Source organism: Empidonax traillii, unplaced genomic scaffold (genome assembly GCF_003031625.1).
Source record: "Empidonax traillii isolate 1590-97213 ecotype Southwest subspecies unplaced genomic scaffold, ASM303162v1 scaffold301:size691294, whole genome shotgun sequence".
In the NCBI taxonomy this organism is placed as follows: domain Eukaryota; kingdom Metazoa; phylum Chordata; class Aves; order Passeriformes; family Tyrannidae; genus Empidonax; species Empidonax traillii.
Window position 1 is genome coordinate 428493 of NW_020955494.1, and position 19242 is coordinate 447734.

The window sequence follows — 19242 nt, forward strand, 5'->3', positions numbered from 1 at the left end:
TTTTGTCCTCATTAGCTTTGACTGGACACAGATCATACAGTTCCCCTAATGGATTCAAGCTTACAAAATAAAATAAAAAGTAAGTCTCAAATGTGCAGTTTTAAGTGGAGGCAGGAGCAGACAGTCAAAATATTAAAGGTCAAAGCAGGAGTTAGAGCTACACACGCATTTTTCCTGCAGACTGATTTTTATTTATGAAGATGTGGATGACACGCATCCCTGTCCCTGCTCGTACAGGACAGCAGGCTTCATATTTGTATGTATTCCTCCCTTTTTTGCTCTGACTGTGAACTCTTTCAAAATTAACATTATTCAGTCCCAGTAAATACCAACAGCAAGTTTTTAAAACTTCCTTTCGACCTCATTTTTAGTGCCGTGCGAAAACGACCAGCCTATTTATTAACAAGGCCTCAAGCCTGGCTCGTTTATCTGTTTGGGAGATGAAGGAATGGCTGTGGGTGAATACGGGCCGGCACTAAGCGGTGCCCAACGCTCGCCCGTTCCATTCAGTCAATTAAAAGCTGCACGTATTTCAGAAGGACAATAGCTGCCTTTCAGCACATGTTTGCTTTTGAGCCCCGCTCTTTGGCAACGACCGAGCGCGTTTCAGAGGGAGCTGTCAGCTCCCAAGCCGATTCGAGGGCTGGAAAGAGGCATCAGGGGGGTTTGCGAGGAGCACAGCCCTGCCTTTGTCGCCGGGGCTGGCACACGCGGCCGGTGCGAGCTGCGGAGCATCCCCACGCGGGGCAGGGACACCGGCTGGGCTGCAGGGCAGGGCCAGAAATAACCCGCGGCTCCTACCAACGCAAAGAATAACTGAAACCAGAAAAGGTCAATGGAATGAGTCAAAACAATGAATGACAGCGGAGCGAATGTTACAAATCCCCATTACATCACCCGGGGAAAACAAACCGCGCTCGGCCAGAAACCGCACGGGCCAGGGCGGGATGAGCCCTGCTTTTCATATTTCTGCTGGGTTTATGATCTACCGGCCCGAGCGGGCGCGAATGCAGATTGCATACCTGGAGCTTTAGCGCATAATGGCCCAAATCGCCTCCCCGCTGCAGGAACTGATAAGCCTTTTCCCCAGACAAAGGGGTGAAATAATGCACGCTGGTTGGTTTGAGCGCCAAGGGCAGACAGAAAGCATTAGAAAAAGCTGAAGATTTTCTGGAAAAGCCGTGTGGAGCGAGTTTGCACATTCCTCTGTCTAAACGGACCGTATAGCCACTTAATTTTTATTCACTTTGAAACAGAGATGTTTTCTTTGGATGCATTATCATTGTAGCTCTTTTCACACAGCATGAAGCCCATGGCTGGTTTGCTTGGCTAGAACACTCTGTCAAATACCTGAAACAGTAAGTGCCTGTGTGTAGTGTGTATAATGGCATGGAAATATTCATTATATCTTGTTCAGATGAAATGACTTCACTAGCTTGTCAGCTATGCCTCCAGGGTTAGGAGCAGAAGCCAAAGGTACCTGCCTCAGGTTGGAACTGCAGTGTCTCCCCCCACCTGACACATTCCTCCCTGCCATCTCTGGGGATCGAGTTATACTTACTTTGTACACTGAGAGAACAGCTCTTTGCAGGGGCTGTTTTCGAGTTTCTCCTCTGTCTGCCGGATAAGATCTTGACTGACTTCGGGAACATAGGCTGGAGACTGGGGAGAGAAGAGAGGGGCACGTTAACTCCGTGATGAGGTGCAGATTCTCCTCTCCCAGCGTGTAAAAGGCACATTCATTATTTATGCCCTGAGCTGCTTCCATTCAATTCCAGCGGTTGTGTAAAAGCAAAGGAGCTTTACGTCAAACAGCAGTAAAATAGGATACCGTGGCAACTCGCTCCACATTCCACTCTATCCTCACATTGCTTTTCTGCCTTCTCCTGTACCTTCACCTCCTTGCCCAGCCTCATGAATATGCAGGACACACTCCTTGCCAATTCTTTGAACTGCTCCCTTGCATCCCATGAAAAATGTGCTGGCCTGAACTGTGTACAGGCCATTCTATTAAACAAAAGAGAATTTGCCCAGTGTTTTCACTTCATTGTGCTGCCTGAAAAATCCATCCTTTTTTTTTTAACCAGCAAAGCAAAGCAAGAGCAGAGCACTGGTATTTATTGATATATATATATAGATATAAAGATGTTCACAAAATTGTCTGGATGAGCACCTTAGTGCATCCTTAAAGGGAAAAGAAATTAATTCAGCAGCTTTAAAATAACAATTTCAGAGAGGAACTTTGCCAACCAAGCACATAAACCCTTTTCATCCTCTCCTCCCTCTGGAGAGAACGTACATTCAGCCCCTTCAAAAAGCCCTTACCAAAGAGAGGTCTCTTGCAGAATGCCTTGATGGTTAACCAGTTACAGACGTTTGGGACTAATCATCTAAAAAGACAGTTTTTAGGCAGTCCACATTCTTACTCATTGACTGCCTACTGTAATTGTATTAAAAAGTGTATATTTGTGTGTGTGTGTGCGCTCACCTATTTATAGACATTTCTCCCATTTACATGAAAGTCCCTTTATATAAACAATTTAATTCGGGTATTTACAATAAATCCAGCCACAGATGACAAAATCCCCTTTCCTTGCAGAAGCCTCAGCACTCTGTAAGGTCCCCCATCCCCGGCCATGACCACCAGATGTGCTGAGTGGGTGGGTCACAGAGCATCATCACTCATTCCTGGCCAGATGTTCTCATTAAGTCACCCTTAGCTGGAGATGTCTTGGCAAGCACTGAAATGCAGTGCAGGCAGAGTTCAAAAACACTGGGAATAAGGACAGAGGAAGGGGCAGAGGTGGAGCCACAGAAAATCCCCAGCATGGGGAAAGCTGAATTAAGTCTTTTATCTTTTCCTTCCCGCTGCTGAAATGTGAATTTGATCCTGGCTGTGACATGAAAAAGTGAGTTTGTTCCACTTGAATGTTTTCAAATAGGAATGTGGTTTAGAGAACTGTCTGTGCATGCTGTGTGATGCAGTCTCACTGTTCAGCATCGACAGGCAATCTGCTCAACGTGCTGGGGGTACCTTTGACCTCACTGAAATGTTTCCTCATTTCCTCAATATATTCCTCCATTTCCTCAGCAAAAGATACCCAGGGAGCACCTACTTCTAATCACAGAGTAGATTACTAATAATTAAGAAGTCTCATAGTTTCTTGAGAGGCAGATAAGCCCCCCAAGTTACCATCTAAAAGTGGAAGAGACTGAGACACAGCCAGAAATTCTCAGCTGGGTTGACCACTGAGGTTGACAGGAAATCAGAACTGCAGAACAAGTCTCAGTAAATCAGAAAACTTACAGAAATCCTTAGCTATAGATGCCTATGATGAAATCTAAGTCCCAGCTTTAGTTCAAGAGAGCAAGTTGAGGCAACAGTGAAGCCTTGAAAAAACAAGGAAAAAAAAATCCAAAATCCTGTTTTCTAGTCCTAAAGCATTGAATCTACTGGGGAGGAAAAAGGAGGGAAACAGATTTAAATAAAAAGCCTCTAAAAGCAATATTCAGACATGAACCAAAGCCTAATGATTAGCAGCATTTCAGTTGATTTTGGCCAGAGATAGATGAATTAATACCTTCAATGCATAGTTTGTGTACTCAGTGGGTAACATTTGCACACACAAGTTCATGGGAAGCCCCAAGCTTGTTGGTATGTGGCTGAGTGAATCCACTGGTCCAAGACCCAGTTCAAGATGAACATCCCTCTGATTTACAGGGTACAGAAACACCTCTGAGCTCCACAGTGTTTGCACTGCTGTGAATCAGGAATGTTGTCTGCTGTGAACGGAGCAGCACTTCAGTGAAACTGATACTAGAACCTGTAACTACCAGCTGAACCTAGAACTTGTTCTACATTTATAGGTCAAAGCTGGAATCCAAAAGCTAAGTACTACCCTGCATAATTAGTCATTTAGACCAAGTGACCTGGTTCTTACTCATGCCAGGCAACTTCAAGTCCCATTGGGAATTCATTTCCCAGTGGAAGGTAAGCTGCCTTGAGGTTAATGTTGAAGGTCATGCCCATTATGCATTTCTAGAGTACTAAATCCATCAAATTTCGTCTGAGATCAAAGCACATGTAAAAAAAAAATTATTATAAGCATCAGCTAACTCTTATTCATAACGGAGAAATTAAATTCTTAGAGGGAAAAAGGGGGAAGAATGAGCAAAAGAAACGGTAAGACAATGTGGGAAGTGTTTAAAAATGATACAAACTGTGATTCCTCTCTCCAAGTTTGTGGGAGATTCATTCACCGAAAGAAAATTTTTTTTTTTTTTTTTTTTCCAGAGGCTGGTAATTTCCAAAGGCTCTGCAGGCCCAGCAGAACATTTTTTGTCATTCTGCAGCCCTTCATTGTGTTCACACGAGAGGAGCATCCCCAACCCTTCCTAACCCTGCGGACAGTTCTAGCGAGCCTTTGTATGATCCTTCCTGAGATTTTCCTTGAGGCTTCACAGTTCCCCCAGCTCCCATCAAACAGCCCTGGCTGCTGCTTTCCCTGTGTGAGTGCTGTGCATACCTGCAGCCTTCAAATGTTCAAACAGAGCCAGAAACAATTACAAGCCCAATCCCAACCCACCAACCTCCTTTTGCTCCCCTGGAGAACAATTAGGCAGCACAGGTTATGAGTGCAAGGAAGCAGTTGGATTCCGAGAGTGAAAGCTTCCAAAGGTAACACTTTGGCCATTTACAGATGAAAAAGTTGCTTCTTCCCTGGAGAGGTGCAGGAGATTTCTGCAGCCCCAGTGAAACAGTTATTAACACCCTTCTCCTGCTGCATTGTGGGCAATGGCTGTAAAAGCAAATGCAGCTTTTACAGGGGAACAGAGACACCTTTTCCAACTTATTAAATGTCCTGTGGCAGCTGGGAGAGCAGTACACCGTGATTAAGGCCATTACATCTGAGCTTGTGACAAAGAATATTCTGCTAACTCTTCAGAAACACCTGCAGGAACCAGTTACATTTTCTTGCATTCAGAACAAAACGCTGGGGAGTTTTAACAAGCACGGTTCCACATTTCCCCTAATGGCTATTCTGTTTCCTGAAGGCAAAGAAAGTGATTCTTGAACTCGTTTACAGTAATGTAAATCAGAAATGATGCCAGTCAACTCCACAAAGTAACACCAGGGTAAAGCTGATGGAACCTAAACCAGATTCATGACCAGACTCTGGCAGCACAAAGAGTGCTTAAATTGATCCTACAGCAAAAATTTCTCTCATCACATTATCTTCTTTGACCAGACAATTTAATAAGAGTCCAGGAGCCCACACTACTTTCACCAGGTTTTAACCAAAATCTCCTGCCTCCTGTATCTTCTCCGTTACGACCAGAACCTGAAAACCTTGGTATAAATATTTCGCTGGCAAAGCAACATCTCAGTTTTATGATGCCTCTTGTTTAATTTTTAAGGAAAGAATGTAACTAGGAATTGCATTAGTGGTTGTCTGAGAAAAAAGAAAAGGATGCTCAGTTACTTCTGAGTGCCATCAGCACAACCCTGACAAGTCTCCACTTTTAAATTTACTTTGTTTTCCTTATTTAAAAGACTAAAGAGTTCCTCTCAGGAAATGGCATGAAAACAGCTGAGATGTCACACACTTGTTCAAGGCTGGCTGTGTTCATATCCACAAAAACTTAGAGACACCCGACCTTTCGTTGATCTATCAGCAAATCAAATTCTTTCTCAAACGAGGTGAAGTTTCAGCAGTACCTGTGTGCAACGCTGCTGGAAAAGTGCCCAATGACAAAGGGAACTGAGAGGGATGTGTTGAGGTTCCAGCTGAAGACACTTCCCCAGCTGGGGTCACCACCATTTGAGAACACTACAGAGAGCTGGCAAGAGCACCAGGGGCCTGGAGAGCTGAGAAACATGTTCAGGGAAAAAAAAAAAAAAACAAAACCCAAAGGAAAGCATTGAGGAATTAAATGTGTTTAGTCTGGAAAAGTAAGGGTGAAACATGACAAAGGGCTTTTAATATAAAAATGGTTTTAATAAAGAGGGCAGGGATCAATTATTCTGCATATTCTGCTCTACACTGGGGGAATGATGTGAAGAAATCCACTTAATTGGATATGAAGGCTTTTAAAAAAAGATTTTCACCCAGGGAAGCAGAAGGACAGGCATATGAATACTGTGGAATCTGTTCTCAGAGGTCTGAAAGACCTCCAAGGGCACTCAGACATCTGTTGATCATCTAAGTGTATTTGATCTCTGTTCAGTGCAAGAGGCTCTTGAGAACTCTCCCAATCCTCTGTATAAATGATTTTGCAAAACACTGGGCTCCATAAAACACAGGCACATGGCATGGCCCTGAGAACAGCTGAGGAAGGGAGTTTGTGTGCTGAGTGCTCACCAAAGGAAACCTGAAGCTCTGAGCAAGGCAATAAGTATCTTCTCTGCAAATGAACAGTCCTGCTTCAAGGACACTTGTCTCAATCATCACTGCCTTCTAAAGCAATAAATGAAATAGCTTGCAGAACCCTGAACTTCTGATCAGAGAAAGGGAGAGCTTTGAGTTCAGTCAGACTGACTTTGCAAGGAAGAGAACAGGGGTAATTCTTTATCCTTACACAGATTCTTTCATCTAAGAACCTGCAAATATTAAAGCTTCATTGCCTGATTAAGTCTTTATGAGCTAGGTGGCAATCTCACAATATTTTACAGAGCAGTGAACGGGAGGTTGAGAGATGTGTTTTGCAGAAGGGCTGATCATCATCCCTAAATGAAATCAAAGAAGTCTCACTGAGATAAATGAAAGCTGGAGACGCTCACATTCCTCAAATCAGTCCAATTGTAGCTTGCAATTAGTGAACAAGGGACAGAAACCTAGAAACACAGGCTTTCATTTTCTACCAACTCTTGCTGGTGGGTGTGAGTCATCACAGCATCTTAAAGCACAACTGTTCATCACCACAAAAGCTATATGAACCAGAAAGACACCACACTCTTTGGACTGAACAGACCTCATGCAAACTTTTGCCATAAACACAATTGCTTCCCTGGCAAGTTTCAGGCATGCAGCCACCACAGTGAAACACGAGGAGTTATTTTAAAAGCCACTTGCGTAACATAAATAGCGTGCAGCATATGTTACCTCTCAGGTTATGAAAACATCCCACAACAAGCTAGCTTAGAACAATTAAAAATGCTTCAGTCAATGGACAAAAGTTCAAGGCATAGCTTTTCTCCAGCTGTCTCTGGTTCCAAGCATTTGCTTTAATGACACGTGTGTTTCCGGATGCTGACAGCAACGCTCCGCATACGATCTATCTACAAACCTCCACACTGATTTGCTACTGGTAGAGCCCCCAAAACTATGAAAGAAGCAGGCTAGAATGAACTTTTGTGTGACACACAAAAACCTGGAGGTTCTGCCTTCTACCCAGCTGTGACGTTGCTGCGTTTGATCTGCACTCGCACGGCCGTGACCCGAGAGCAGCTCTGGGGAGCAGTGGTTTGTGCCAAGGATGGGAAGTCTGGCACATGCAGTGCCATTCCTGCTGTTGCTTTTGCAGGGTCACATCGCTCCCCAGGTGCTGGAGGAAGGCTCAGCTGGCAGGGGGAGCAGCCACCAGGCCAGGCAGCAGTGGGGTGACTGTCAGGGGTGACTGTCCCCAGCCCTTTGAGGCAAACCCTCATAAGCAGCCATAAGGAGGGCAGTAATCGCAGCGGTTACCAGGAAAGGGGAGACTGGGTATATGTAAGCAAGTCATGCTGGTAGGCACAAAATCGGGGAGAGACAAGTTTATGTGCTCAGATAACGCACATTTCCAAAGGGGAGAGACAATGGAAGGCAAAACAGAGGCCACAAAACTTTGCGTCTTTGCACCTCCAAAGCTTGTCTGCTCCTTGTGGCTGCAGATTCACCCCAAGAACTGGCCTGTGGTATCTCCACTGGGGTCTGCAGTGCTGCCCCGAGAGCAGGGGACACACCAGTGCAGGGCACAGCGTGGGCTCTGCTTTCCCCACTGCAGGGACACACCTGGAGCCACTCTGGGTGCCTGATGCCACCTCACCTCCCCACTTTGGGCAGGGCAGGCCAATGCCAGCTGAGACTGAGTGTCATTTACAGCCTGGGAAGTTCTGACCATGCAGCTGGGGACTGACAGAGGGGAAGCCTGAAGGGGCTGACAGTGAGAATCCAAGAACCCTTCAGGTTGGGAAAGACCTTCAGGATCGCTGAGTCCAACTGAGAAACGCAGAGGAGAGCAGTGGAGGAGGAGACAGAGTGTCTTGGTTGTAGATTTTGGGAAATCCCCGATGAGGGAAAGGATCCCAGCACATGCAGTCAGTCTCCTGATGCTTTTTGGGGTTGTGCACAAATATGTCAGAACATTCTTTTGCCTTGCCCTGTGTCTGATCTTCTCTGTTCAGTTTTAGCTCTGTGTGTAGTAAACAGCCAATTCTGCATCAGGAGCAGCTGCAACACTTGAACTCATCAACTTCTGCATTCTCTTTTTCCTCTTTTTTTTTTCCTCCACCACCACAGTCATGTGGGCCTGTATGAGGCAAACAAGTAAAGCAAAAGGCTTCATAATTCCAGGATATCTGCTTTGAGATGACAGATGTAGGAACTGGCAGTGGGGTGGACGGGGAGCATGGAAGGCAGCTGTGTTATTAGAGGCAATTTATCTGTTATGACAGTGTGTAGACATGATACCTAAGAATGGGGGCTTGTAATGCCAGGCACTACACACACACAGGTCATGAGAGCTAGAGCTTCCAAAGCAAACCAATCTCACCAGCCCCGAGAGCGGGAGTAGAAGACAAAGACATGAAACCCCCATCCAGGGTTACAGAGTGGGTCAAAGGCAAAGAAAATGCTGAACCTGGTCCTGTTCTCTGACCAAATGGTATTTGCAGCACCGAGGGCAGGATCCCTTGCTGGCAGATGAGTGAAGTGAATCAGCAGTGCCTGACAACTCTGGGGTTTGTTTTGCAGCTGCAAGCTGATCTGGAGTCATGACAAATCTGTTTTCCCTCATATTCTACTGAAATATCAAAACACATCGTTGACATGCAGGAAAACATAATGACTGGAGACAACAGAACCCTGAGCAAAGAGCTGAACATGTTCCCCTGCCTGGAGGGGTTGTACTAATCCATCTCAGAAGGCCATGCTCAACACCTCAGTTCCTGCAGAAGATCTGCTGTAGCTTCAGGCCCACTCACCTGACCTGGACTCCCCATTTTTCATGGATCTGCTCTTAGTCCAGGGCCTGCTATCTGCCCATACCTTGCTTTTTCCTCTTCTCAGTAGGCATTTTTGTAGCTGTTCCTTTCTGGAAACCACATTGCTGTTCCTGATAGTGGCAAACAAGCAACAGCCACGCAAACGGTGTGAGTCAACATGTTTCCTACAGACAGCTCTTCAATCCAAAGTGTGGTTTCCTTGGAATCTCAACTTACTTGATTCAGAGAAATTTGGGGGGGTATAACCACAACATGAATTTTGGAGCAAAAAAAAAAGAAGAGAAAAGAGTGCTTAGATCAAGAAGGAGAAAATTCATCCTGGCTCCTACAGGAGCCTAAACACTCAAAGCTCCATAGAAAATAATTTTGAAATAACAAATTGTCCCACGAGACAAAATTCAGTTGCTTCATCATCATCTTCTTTTGCAAGTCCAGTGAATCAGCTGCAGACTTTATACTCTTCAATTAAATGGAAACACTCACCACAATCCCAACCAGCCATGGGTTTTTTGGTACAGCTTATTTTAAGAACCTAAACTGGTCAGCACAGAAGATACGCTTTTGACTCCAATTAGTGAGAAACTGGGCCTCACAAGAAGTGCTTGGCAGGATATTTTTCAGTATCTTTGAACCCTAGTCCTTTCCCACACATGCTTTTTAAATAATTCTTTAGAAACCTGCTTATGGAGGGTTTCCTTGCCAAAGAAACACATTTTTCCTCCTTTCTGTAGACAACAGGTTTATTGGTGGAGGGGTGCTCATAAACTAGCCAGCTGAAATGGTTTTATATAAACTGGCTTTACAGAGGGGGAAGGGAAACTTTGTTTTACTTGTTGCCTTTTTTTTTTCTGCCTCAAAAGCACTTTGCACACAGATGAAAGGGATGAAAATGGATGAAATAACCTGTACCAGTAGCTGTCAGCAGGATGAGGGGGGCAGCTTAAGAAATGGAGTAAAAGAGAAGCAGGATTTTCTATCTACCCCACAGTTAGGCTGCTCACAACCCTTGGAAGTGTCACATAACCACTTTTTTAACCAACCCAGAGGGGCCATGGCTGTATTGCATTACTACAAGCAGCCAGATGTCTGATAAAGCCTTTTGGGAACACAGCAGTATTTTCACTGTTAGTAGCAACAAAGATGACAGGACCATTCTGAAAGCTTCTGTTGCCAGAAAGTTTTTTTTTTTCCTCTCATCACGTGTGCTTAATAGGTTTGGAGAGCATCCAGTGCTCAGCCTCTTATCAGAATCCTTCCACCTTTTAACATTCTCCTGCACTGATGGATAGCCCAAACATTAGCAAGCAACCTTATGTTGCAATAGTCAGAACTTGGCTTCCTCTGGTAAACCAAATGTCATTTGTTCCATTAAAAAAAAAAAAAAAAATCCCTAAATCTATAATCACTCATTTACAACCCCAACGTTACTGAATGGCTCTCTTGCAGGAAAACAAACAGATCCCTGCTTGAATTCACTCCTCTGAGACACAAGCCTGCAAACATGAGTAACCCTGCCCTTCAAGTGATCCTTGGACTGGAGCCCACGAGCTGTTTGCTTTGCATGAAGCCTCATCCAGGCTGTCCTGCCATCAGCTGGGGGGGATCCTATAGAATTTGCCTTTGTCTTCTCCCATCAGCAGGCCAAATCCCCAGGAAACACTTGAATGAAGAAATGAAAATCCCAAAGACAATCCAGGATGGTCTTGAGAAGAATTAGGAAGCGGACTAAACAATCATCAGGCAGGAACCAGTGGCCCACTCACAGAAAGACTGGAAACACCCAGGAGAGCAAACAAAATCACTGCTGGAAACAGGGCATTCCCTAATCACCTGGGTCACACCACCCATTAACAGTCATATGGCAACAGCCATCTGCAAAGAACTGAGAGGGAAGACATTTATTGCAGGGGATGACACGCTGTTTGCAGTGGCATATCCCACTCTTCCTCAGTTTTGCTCGTTGGACAAACAGCATCTGTGCCAGGACAATAAAACTGCTATATGCTTGGTTTTTGACTCAGGTCAGAGTCTGACTTGATCAAAACATAATAAATTAGCACACAAGTTGAGGCTTGGCATGCAGGTAAAGTGACTTTTGTAAATGTTGTGGCAGTACTGGAAAAAAACATTAATCACGAGTAGTTTGGAAGTGCCACATATCCGTAACTTAAATATGCTAATTATGTCTGACTGAATTTGTAGTCAAAAGACTTGTTTTTTAAATCTTATTTTTTACAGTTATCTAGTGACATTTTTATGAATGGAAGTACATTTGTTTTCTGTGAAATTTAAAGCACTCCTTGTGGTAATCCTGTGATTCGTGGTGCCAAGCTAAAATGGCACACTCTAACATTATCAGCTTAGTGATTCTTCTAGTTGCACCATCCCAGTCAAAGGTGCCAGCCTCGGGCATTTCATCTGAATTTGCCTGGCCCACTGTTGTGAGACTACTCAGATGCTGAAGTCTGCACACGTTTTTCCAGAATTCTAATTTCCTGTTACAAGGGAACCAGGTGAGAGATAAGGTATGTTTTACTTCCTTTCTCATCATGTGCCTCTTCACTCTCAGCTGGGATCAAGCATGTGGTTCCCTGTTACTGCTTCTGAGTCCAGCACAACAAATCCCGAGCTCAGGAGACGTTTGCCGACCCATTATGCTTTTAGCTTAAGAAAATCTGAAACTGAACCAACCAGGAAAGGTGCTGCAAGTCACAGGTAGGGATGGAAGGGCTGTGGAGGTCAAAGGGCTCCTGTACCACTGAGAAATCACGCACAGAAACCTGGGTGGATGTGCCATGCAGTGCAATTTAATGTATCCTGCATTACAGCAGCATGGAATTCACCTCTTCACACCTTCTCATCCAAAAGCTGAGACACTCAGAGCCTCCCCGGGCTCCCCAGAGCCAGTGGGCAGAAAGAATCATGTCATCTCTCCAGTCCAGATGCCTCCAAGGCTGCAATACGTGTGCTGGGAGCACGAGAGGCTGGACTCACCAGAGATCTGTTTTAATGTCACCCTGTGCAAACACACAAAAGCCATCTCCTACACATTTCTGGATTTTCTGCAAGCCAGTGTTCCAGGCAGCTGGAAAAGGCTGATTCCTTTTTTTTACCACGTGGGCAACAGTTTTAGGCAGAAGAGGCTGTTCCTGGGGAAGCTGAGTGGACCTTAAAGGCTGTCAGAATGAACGTCCCTGGCCACTGGGCAATCCATACGAACTGAGGGTGAGCTGTGAGGGGGATGCAGAGGGGACAGGGAGAAGATGACCCCTGAAACAGAGAGGAGGAAACTATAACGACCATATTCATTAGCCAAGGGCAGACCAGCCCATCCTTCCTGTTCCCAGATAATCCTGAGCAGACAGCTCCTCATTTGCAGTGTCCTTTTGGATGCCCTGGCCAGTGTGGGAGGGGAGCTGGAGCAGCCTGGGGGGCCTGCCCTGCCTCAGCAGACAGATGCAAGCCAGGTTTACTTGTGTGGTTGACATCAATTAGCAAGTTTCCATTTTCTAAAGGGTCAAGTCAGAGTAGTTCCAGCAAACACAGGGAAGCCAGAAGGTTTCTGCCCAGCCACCAAAGCATCCCAGTGCTCTTCCTGACCACAAATGACAAACAGTTAAGAAGCATGTGAACTGGAGAGTGTAACCTCTCCAAAACAACAAGGAAAAGCAGAGCTTCAGCTAATAGCACTGCTGAGCATAAAACCAGGGGAGTTAATGACTCCAGTCTAAACTTCCAAGCAGGCTGAGCGAATGCATTGCAAACACAGCCCTCTGCAAGCCCAAAGGACAGGACGTGGCACTGCCAAGGACCTGGGCAGCATCCTCGGGACAGGGCAGGCTCCATGCTGTTTGCATGGGCTCTCTCTCACACAGTCTGGCACCACTGCCAGACACAGAAGCCCTCAGTAAGTGTTTAGTGAGCTCACATTTGTATTATAAACAGTGGGTCAAGGATGAGGAAACAGGACTTGGGCAAACCGTGAGAAAATGCCTTTTTGCCTGAGACCACAGCAAAGGGACTCCTAATCAAGGCAGCACTGTGATTTTTCAGATTCCTGTGCCACACTGTATTACAGCCCAGCCCCAGCGACAGACAAATGTTTATTAAAATTAATTCTGACTAAAAAGCATTAATGCGAGTAACAAGGTAACCATCCTGCTGCTCAGACGCTTTCCCAGAATTGAACTTGGGAAAGATGAGCTTATTCAGAAAGCACAGTGAGAAGGTACTCTCCTGGACTGAGACACAGTGATCAGTGGGGATATCGATCGTGCTGTCTCGGCAACAACAACAAAATTATGCATTGATTTCTCTGGAGACTGGATTATGTATCGATTATGGGAGCTGCAAAGCACAGGCCTAAGTAATGCTATCATCCCTGCCTCAAATGCTGCTCGTGGAGTAGTGAAGTCAATAGAAAGGGGAGACGAGAAATCCATCGAGGCAAGGGGTGAAGTCCCAGGGTAATTAATTAAATGGCAAAATTCTCCTCGGCTCAAGTGATGCCAGGGTTTCTACTTAAGTATTTAGCATCCTGAAAAGTCTCCTAATAGGAACCCAAAGGACACAGTGAATAAAGCTTCGAGCAAGTAAATAATTCCAGCCCATCCTGAGCCCACGTAACACATTGTGTTCAGACAGGCACTTCATTCATTGCCTGCTTCAACCGGGCCATTGATGACATGCGTAGGGTTTAGAAAAAATTTGAAAACTATCTGTGGAGATGACTCTTGGACAAAGTCTTTAGGGGCCATCCACTGCAGCCAGAGAGAACTGATATTGCACTGGCCTTTTATCAGCAAGATAATAAGCTTAGAGGGGGACAGAGATGACTCTCTGGATATAAGTGATATAAGCTGAATCTGTAGGAGAAAGGTAACAACTTAGAAAACAGTCCCTGAAGGCTCACCTTTCAAACCACAAGGCTTCTGTCTCGTATTAAACTCTGCAGATTGCTTTACAGAAGCTTAATGTTTCTATCTTTCAGTGCTTCCCCCCCAGAGTGACATTCAGCTTTTGTTTTGGCCGTTCCAAAAACTGATTAGAACGTGTTCCCTGGAAGGCTTTTTAGCAAAACTAAACAGTTAGAGGAAAAGGTCTCAGTACTTGAATCCAATTCTTGCGAGGGTATGACCTGCCCTTCCAGGTTTCAGCCAGAATCATTAAGAAGTGATACATGAAACTTTCCTTCTGGGAGATGGAAGGATTTAGTGATCAGCGGAGATGACTCACCCAGGAGCACAACTGCTGAAGTTTGCATTTATTTTGGTGGTGAAAATAAGAAGGGGGGAAAGAAATCTCAAGGAGAAAGCAACAAAAGGCAAAGATCCTCGTTGTCAAGATTAAAGCAGTGGTGTGCAAACCCAACACTCTGGTGATGCCCAGAGCTGAGAGGGGGTGTCTGTGAGCAGGAGCCTGACTGGGCTGCGTGGCTGTGCCCAGCAGGAGGGCTCAGATGTCATTTTAATTTCATCTCACCCATGTTACATAGATGTTTTCTTCTCCATAAAGAACTAATTCGAGTGAAGAGCATGTTTTAGCCAATAGATCAGTGGAAAGTCAGGCCCTGCTGATCAGCCAGTGTCCCTTTCAGGGGACCTTTCCCTCCCTTCCTTATCCTATAATTGTTCGTAAAACAAAGACGTATTTTTGCTTATCAAAATACCCATTGCCAGGCTTAGACTGGAGTAAGGAGGTTATTGCTGTGTCCAGCTAACCTCTTGCAGCAAAGAAAGTGCAAACATGGCCTTTATTCTGTGCATTTCCTGGAGGAAAGGAGATCAGACAGGAATTCAGATAAGAAGACTAATGCTGTTGCTGTTCTTCATATTCTGTGAAGTATTTTAATGGGGATAACAATACACATTAGACATCCTGTTCAGTAACAGTTTTAGTACCCAGCTGAGTCCAAATATAAACTATAATGGCATATGGAGACTGTCTTAAGAGCCATTTCAAATAATTTAGTTTTATATAGCGTCTCTCAAAGTCTCTCAAGGTGATTTACAGTGAAAAAGCAAATAGTGGGCTAGTGATTTAGTAGAGTAAGGCATGGCAGCTGTCAGGCAGGAAGGCAAAAATGCTGCATGGAGATGCAGAGCTATAATTTAAAAGCAGTACAAAGCTAAATATATCTCTTTGCTCTTCCAGCACAAGAAGCAGCCAGGTAATGAAGCCAGGTTGGGTTCAGTTGAACTCAACTCTTCAGTGGAGCACTGAGGTCACTTACAGACAGAACTGGAACCTAAACCTGAGCCTTTTCCACTCAACTGCTGAGATTAGGAAAAAAAAAAAAATAACAGGGAAGAAATATTTGTGACCAATTCATTTTAGCAGTTTTACCATCATATTTCACAACCTCAGAAATTTTAGACTTCCTGTGGGTTGGACTTTTGCCTTACGGGCTTATTAAGTCAAGAAGGCAGCTTAAAGTACCTTTTCCAAGGCAATTGTTAAAACATAAAGCAAATTGCTTAAAGGAGCAAGATTCCAGTCAAAAAACCTTGACCTTGCTGGTGTGGCAACCACTGGGCTACTCCTGTGCACGGAGAAAGAACAATCCTTCAGAGAATGTTCCAAGGGTGTGTCCAGCTACAGGACAGCTCCTCTGTGGGTTCTCCTTCTCCTGCTCACCACTCAAGTGAAGCTGCTAAGGAAGCCATAAAAATGCTTATTTATCCTCAGCATGAAGATCACATATACTAATGTCTTCTTCACCCGGGAAAGGACCTTCTTTTCCTTTCTGCTATGTTTTATTAAACAAAGTTCACGTTCCCTATGCAAATGAATGCTCTTTGGAATGATGATACACTGACACATTGTATGTTAAATATGTTTGACATTTAGAAACCTTAGAAAGAACTAAAAATCGCTCATAAATATTAAAGAGCTCGAAGTCTACTTTTTGTTTTCGTTTTGCTTCTGATCCTGCACTCTGAGAAAAATACTCCTCACATTCTAAGACTGAATTATCTGTCCAAGAACTAAACCTATAATTTTATTCTATCAGTCAAGCTGTATGTCACACTATTTTTATATTAAGACAATCAGGTTCTTTGAAGCACAGACATACACCCACTTAAAAGAAACGTTCAGCTGAAAGCAGAAGAATCTGGAATCAGTGGCAATTTGTGCCTTTCAAGAGACTGATAACTAAATGGAGAAATGCAGATCCTAATGAAAATAAGGTTTCTTTGCTGGCCAGGATGATATTCCATTAGGGTATCTGGGTCCAGATTCATCCCTTTGGACTGCAAGCTTCTAACCTGGCTTGGAATCACTGACTGCTACTGGCTTGAAATGCATCCTTTGGAGATAATTATTTATCTTTCTTGACAAGAAAGGGCTGTAGGCCATCTGCACTCCTGAGTACCTTAGTCAGGTACCTAAAGCAATATCAGATTAATCCAGGCCTTGCTCTGGTTGTTTAAGCACTTGTTGTGTGGGAAGCCTGGTAGAAAATCTAGGATTCAACCCGTTGTTACAGCACAGTCACCCTCGCCTCTAGGAAGTATTTTGTGCTGCACAGGGCTTACACATTGCTCTGGGAAGAAGCAGAAGTTTCTCACTAAGGAGAAAAAGTGCAGCAAGACCAATGCAGACATTAAAGCACCACCACCAGGGAGGCAGTTCTGGATTACACATGAAGGAGCAAGTTGGAAGGCACCCCTGGAGCTCATCTGGTTTCCCTCTGCCCAAAGTTGTTAAGGCAACTTGCAAGTACCAGAAAAGTTCCAGGACTGACTGTAAATACGCTGTTCCAGTTTTACATACTGGAAAACCAGGTACAGGTCAAATAAGAAGTACAGGCCACGGCAGAGAATGGAAACTCCAGCTCAGAAATACTAGATTCCCAGTATTTTTCCTTCCTGTAACACAATCCACCATCCAGTAACCATTTTTTCCTGATGAAGAAGCCACTGTTCTCAGATTGGTCTTCACTGCACATCCACTGAACTATTCCATGTGCTTCTGGCTGCACTAGGGATGGCAGGAGGGCCATGGGACAGCAGTGAAGGGCTCTGGCACCTGGAAACCCTCACCATCACTGGCTGAAGAGAAGCAGTGCTATCCTCTCACTTTACTAGCTCTGCTATCAGCAAAACGCCTTTCCCCATTTTTCCCGATGGGAACTGGAGCAGTGGCAAGTATTTTCCCCCAGTATTTGTCCCTCTGTGGACAGAAATTTTAAAACAAAAGGCCATTTGGGTGGATTTAAAGAGCAGTGGAACTCCATGCCCCTAATGAATGGGCAGCAGGAACTGGTGCTGGCAGCGCTCGGGGGCTGCACACGAAGCCAGCCAGGCTCAGTAAACGAAACCAGATCCCAGAATGCAGCCCGAGATAACCGAAAGTTATGCGCCGAAATTTATTGTAGGAAAATGACTGACTGGAAAAAAGAGTGGTCTGCTCTGCCCCTGCCCCCTCCAAAACATATTGTACCAGTTAAACTCTCTGGAAAGGCATCTGCCGAAAACGCGATCCATTCTGCTGAAGGTCAAACGCACCTCTCTCGTAAAACGGCCCAAGCAGCAATTGTGAGGCTTTGATTACTCTGACCAAAGCAACTTAGGAAAAACCCTAGCGCTGCTCTGGTGTTTGAAGCTGGATGTTTACTGCTTACTGGCAGCGGCTTTTGCTGCAAAGGTGAAGCGCGGTCAGGAAACGATCGCGACCGCCCCAAAACAGAGGGCTCGTCCCAGCGCAGCCCGTCCCAGATTCCAGCGGCGGGTCTGTGTCCCTGTTTGGAGTGCCACCCTGTGGACATGGCTGCTCCCGTGGGCTCCCGTCCTCCCCACAGCCCCGGTGGGCAGCACTCGCAACCACCGCAGTGGGCACAGGGGTGGGGGGCATCACCTCCCGACCCCAAACCCTGCTGCCTCCTGCCAGCCCTGCGTGTCCCTGGATACCCTGGGGGACACCATTACCGCGGGAGGAGCGGGAGTTTTGGTGCCGAAATGCAGCGTTACAAAAGAGCGTGTTTTGCCAGCCCTTTCCACACAGCAGCACATGAAGTGCCACCACCACTCCTGAGCTGGGGAGGGAATAACTGGGGCATCTGTTGGTGACACTGAGGTCCTTTGCATCACACCACAGAGCAGAGCCTCGCACACCCAGAACCCAGAAACCAGAGAAGCCCCCTGCTTGCCCACAGATGAATTAAGCCCCTGGTAAGCTCAAGTTCATCCTTAGAAGTCAATTTCTGGATTGCATTATCATTTTTTTTTTCCCCTCTCTGACTATTTGTATAAGACTTGCAGGTTTATTCACTGGAGATTGCCACCATAAATTTTAGGAGTCTGGCTCACAAAGCCTATAACAACCTTGTTTAGCAAAGGTGTGCCTTGCAGCATTCCTTCAGTAATGCCACTTTGGCTGCCCCTTACCTCTGGGGTGAGGTATTTCATCATGATTTCCTTTCCTTTCTCTCCCAGCTTTTCATCTGGAGCAATTTCATATTCTGCCTGGAACAGACACATAAAAAATAAAAGTCAATATTTGCACTCATATTTCACCATTATAACTTCATTTTGGATGTGGCCTTAACAGAACACTCTGTATGAAAAATCCAAAGGATAAATATCATTTTCTGGTGGAAGTAAAACCTGTACATGCAGTCTTATTAAAAACCTGCCACTTTATTTTCACCAAATCCTAGTGGTGCATTTTCTGAGGCTATGTCTCTTAATTAAGACCAACACAATTTAATTCATTTATGTTTTATAGCCTTGCCAAGCCAGCTTTCAGAAAGCATTCAGTGACAAGAGAAGTCAACTTCATTTGGTTTTGCTCAAAAGGAAGGTGGACACAGAAGGTAAAATTATGGTCCAACAATACTTGTGCAAAGCAGGGGCAGTTTCAGTGATCCTTGACCCATTCCCTCCAGCAGGCAGATTTCTCAGGATCAAGAGTAAACAAGAGATCCATTTAGAGGAATGGGCACCGTGAGCAGAATTCTCTTTGGCTTCCCTAGTGCATTAAAAAGGGAGCATCTCACATACAAAGTTTACCAACAATTTAAAATTCTGACTATTCTA

At 45.0% G+C, this 19242-nt stretch overlaps 1 protein-coding gene across 3 annotated transcripts in view; it reads right to left on the reverse strand.

Moving 5' to 3' along the window:
• Positions 1-19242, reverse strand: part of GRK5 (G protein-coupled receptor kinase 5) — a 147425-nt gene that overhangs the window by 23033 nt on the left and 105150 nt on the right. For all 3 annotated transcript variants that reach the window (XR_003572010.1, XM_027890878.1, XM_027890879.1), the window contains 2 exons: positions 18592-18669; positions 1562-1662 (listed from right to left, as the gene is read on the reverse strand). Coding sequence is in view for 2 of the 3 variants with exons in the window: in XM_027890878.1 (XP_027746679.1) it covers positions 1562-1662; positions 18592-18669 (179 nt within the window). In the remaining variant the exon portion in view is untranslated. The remainder of the gene's footprint in view (positions 1-1561; positions 1663-18591; positions 18670-19242) is intronic.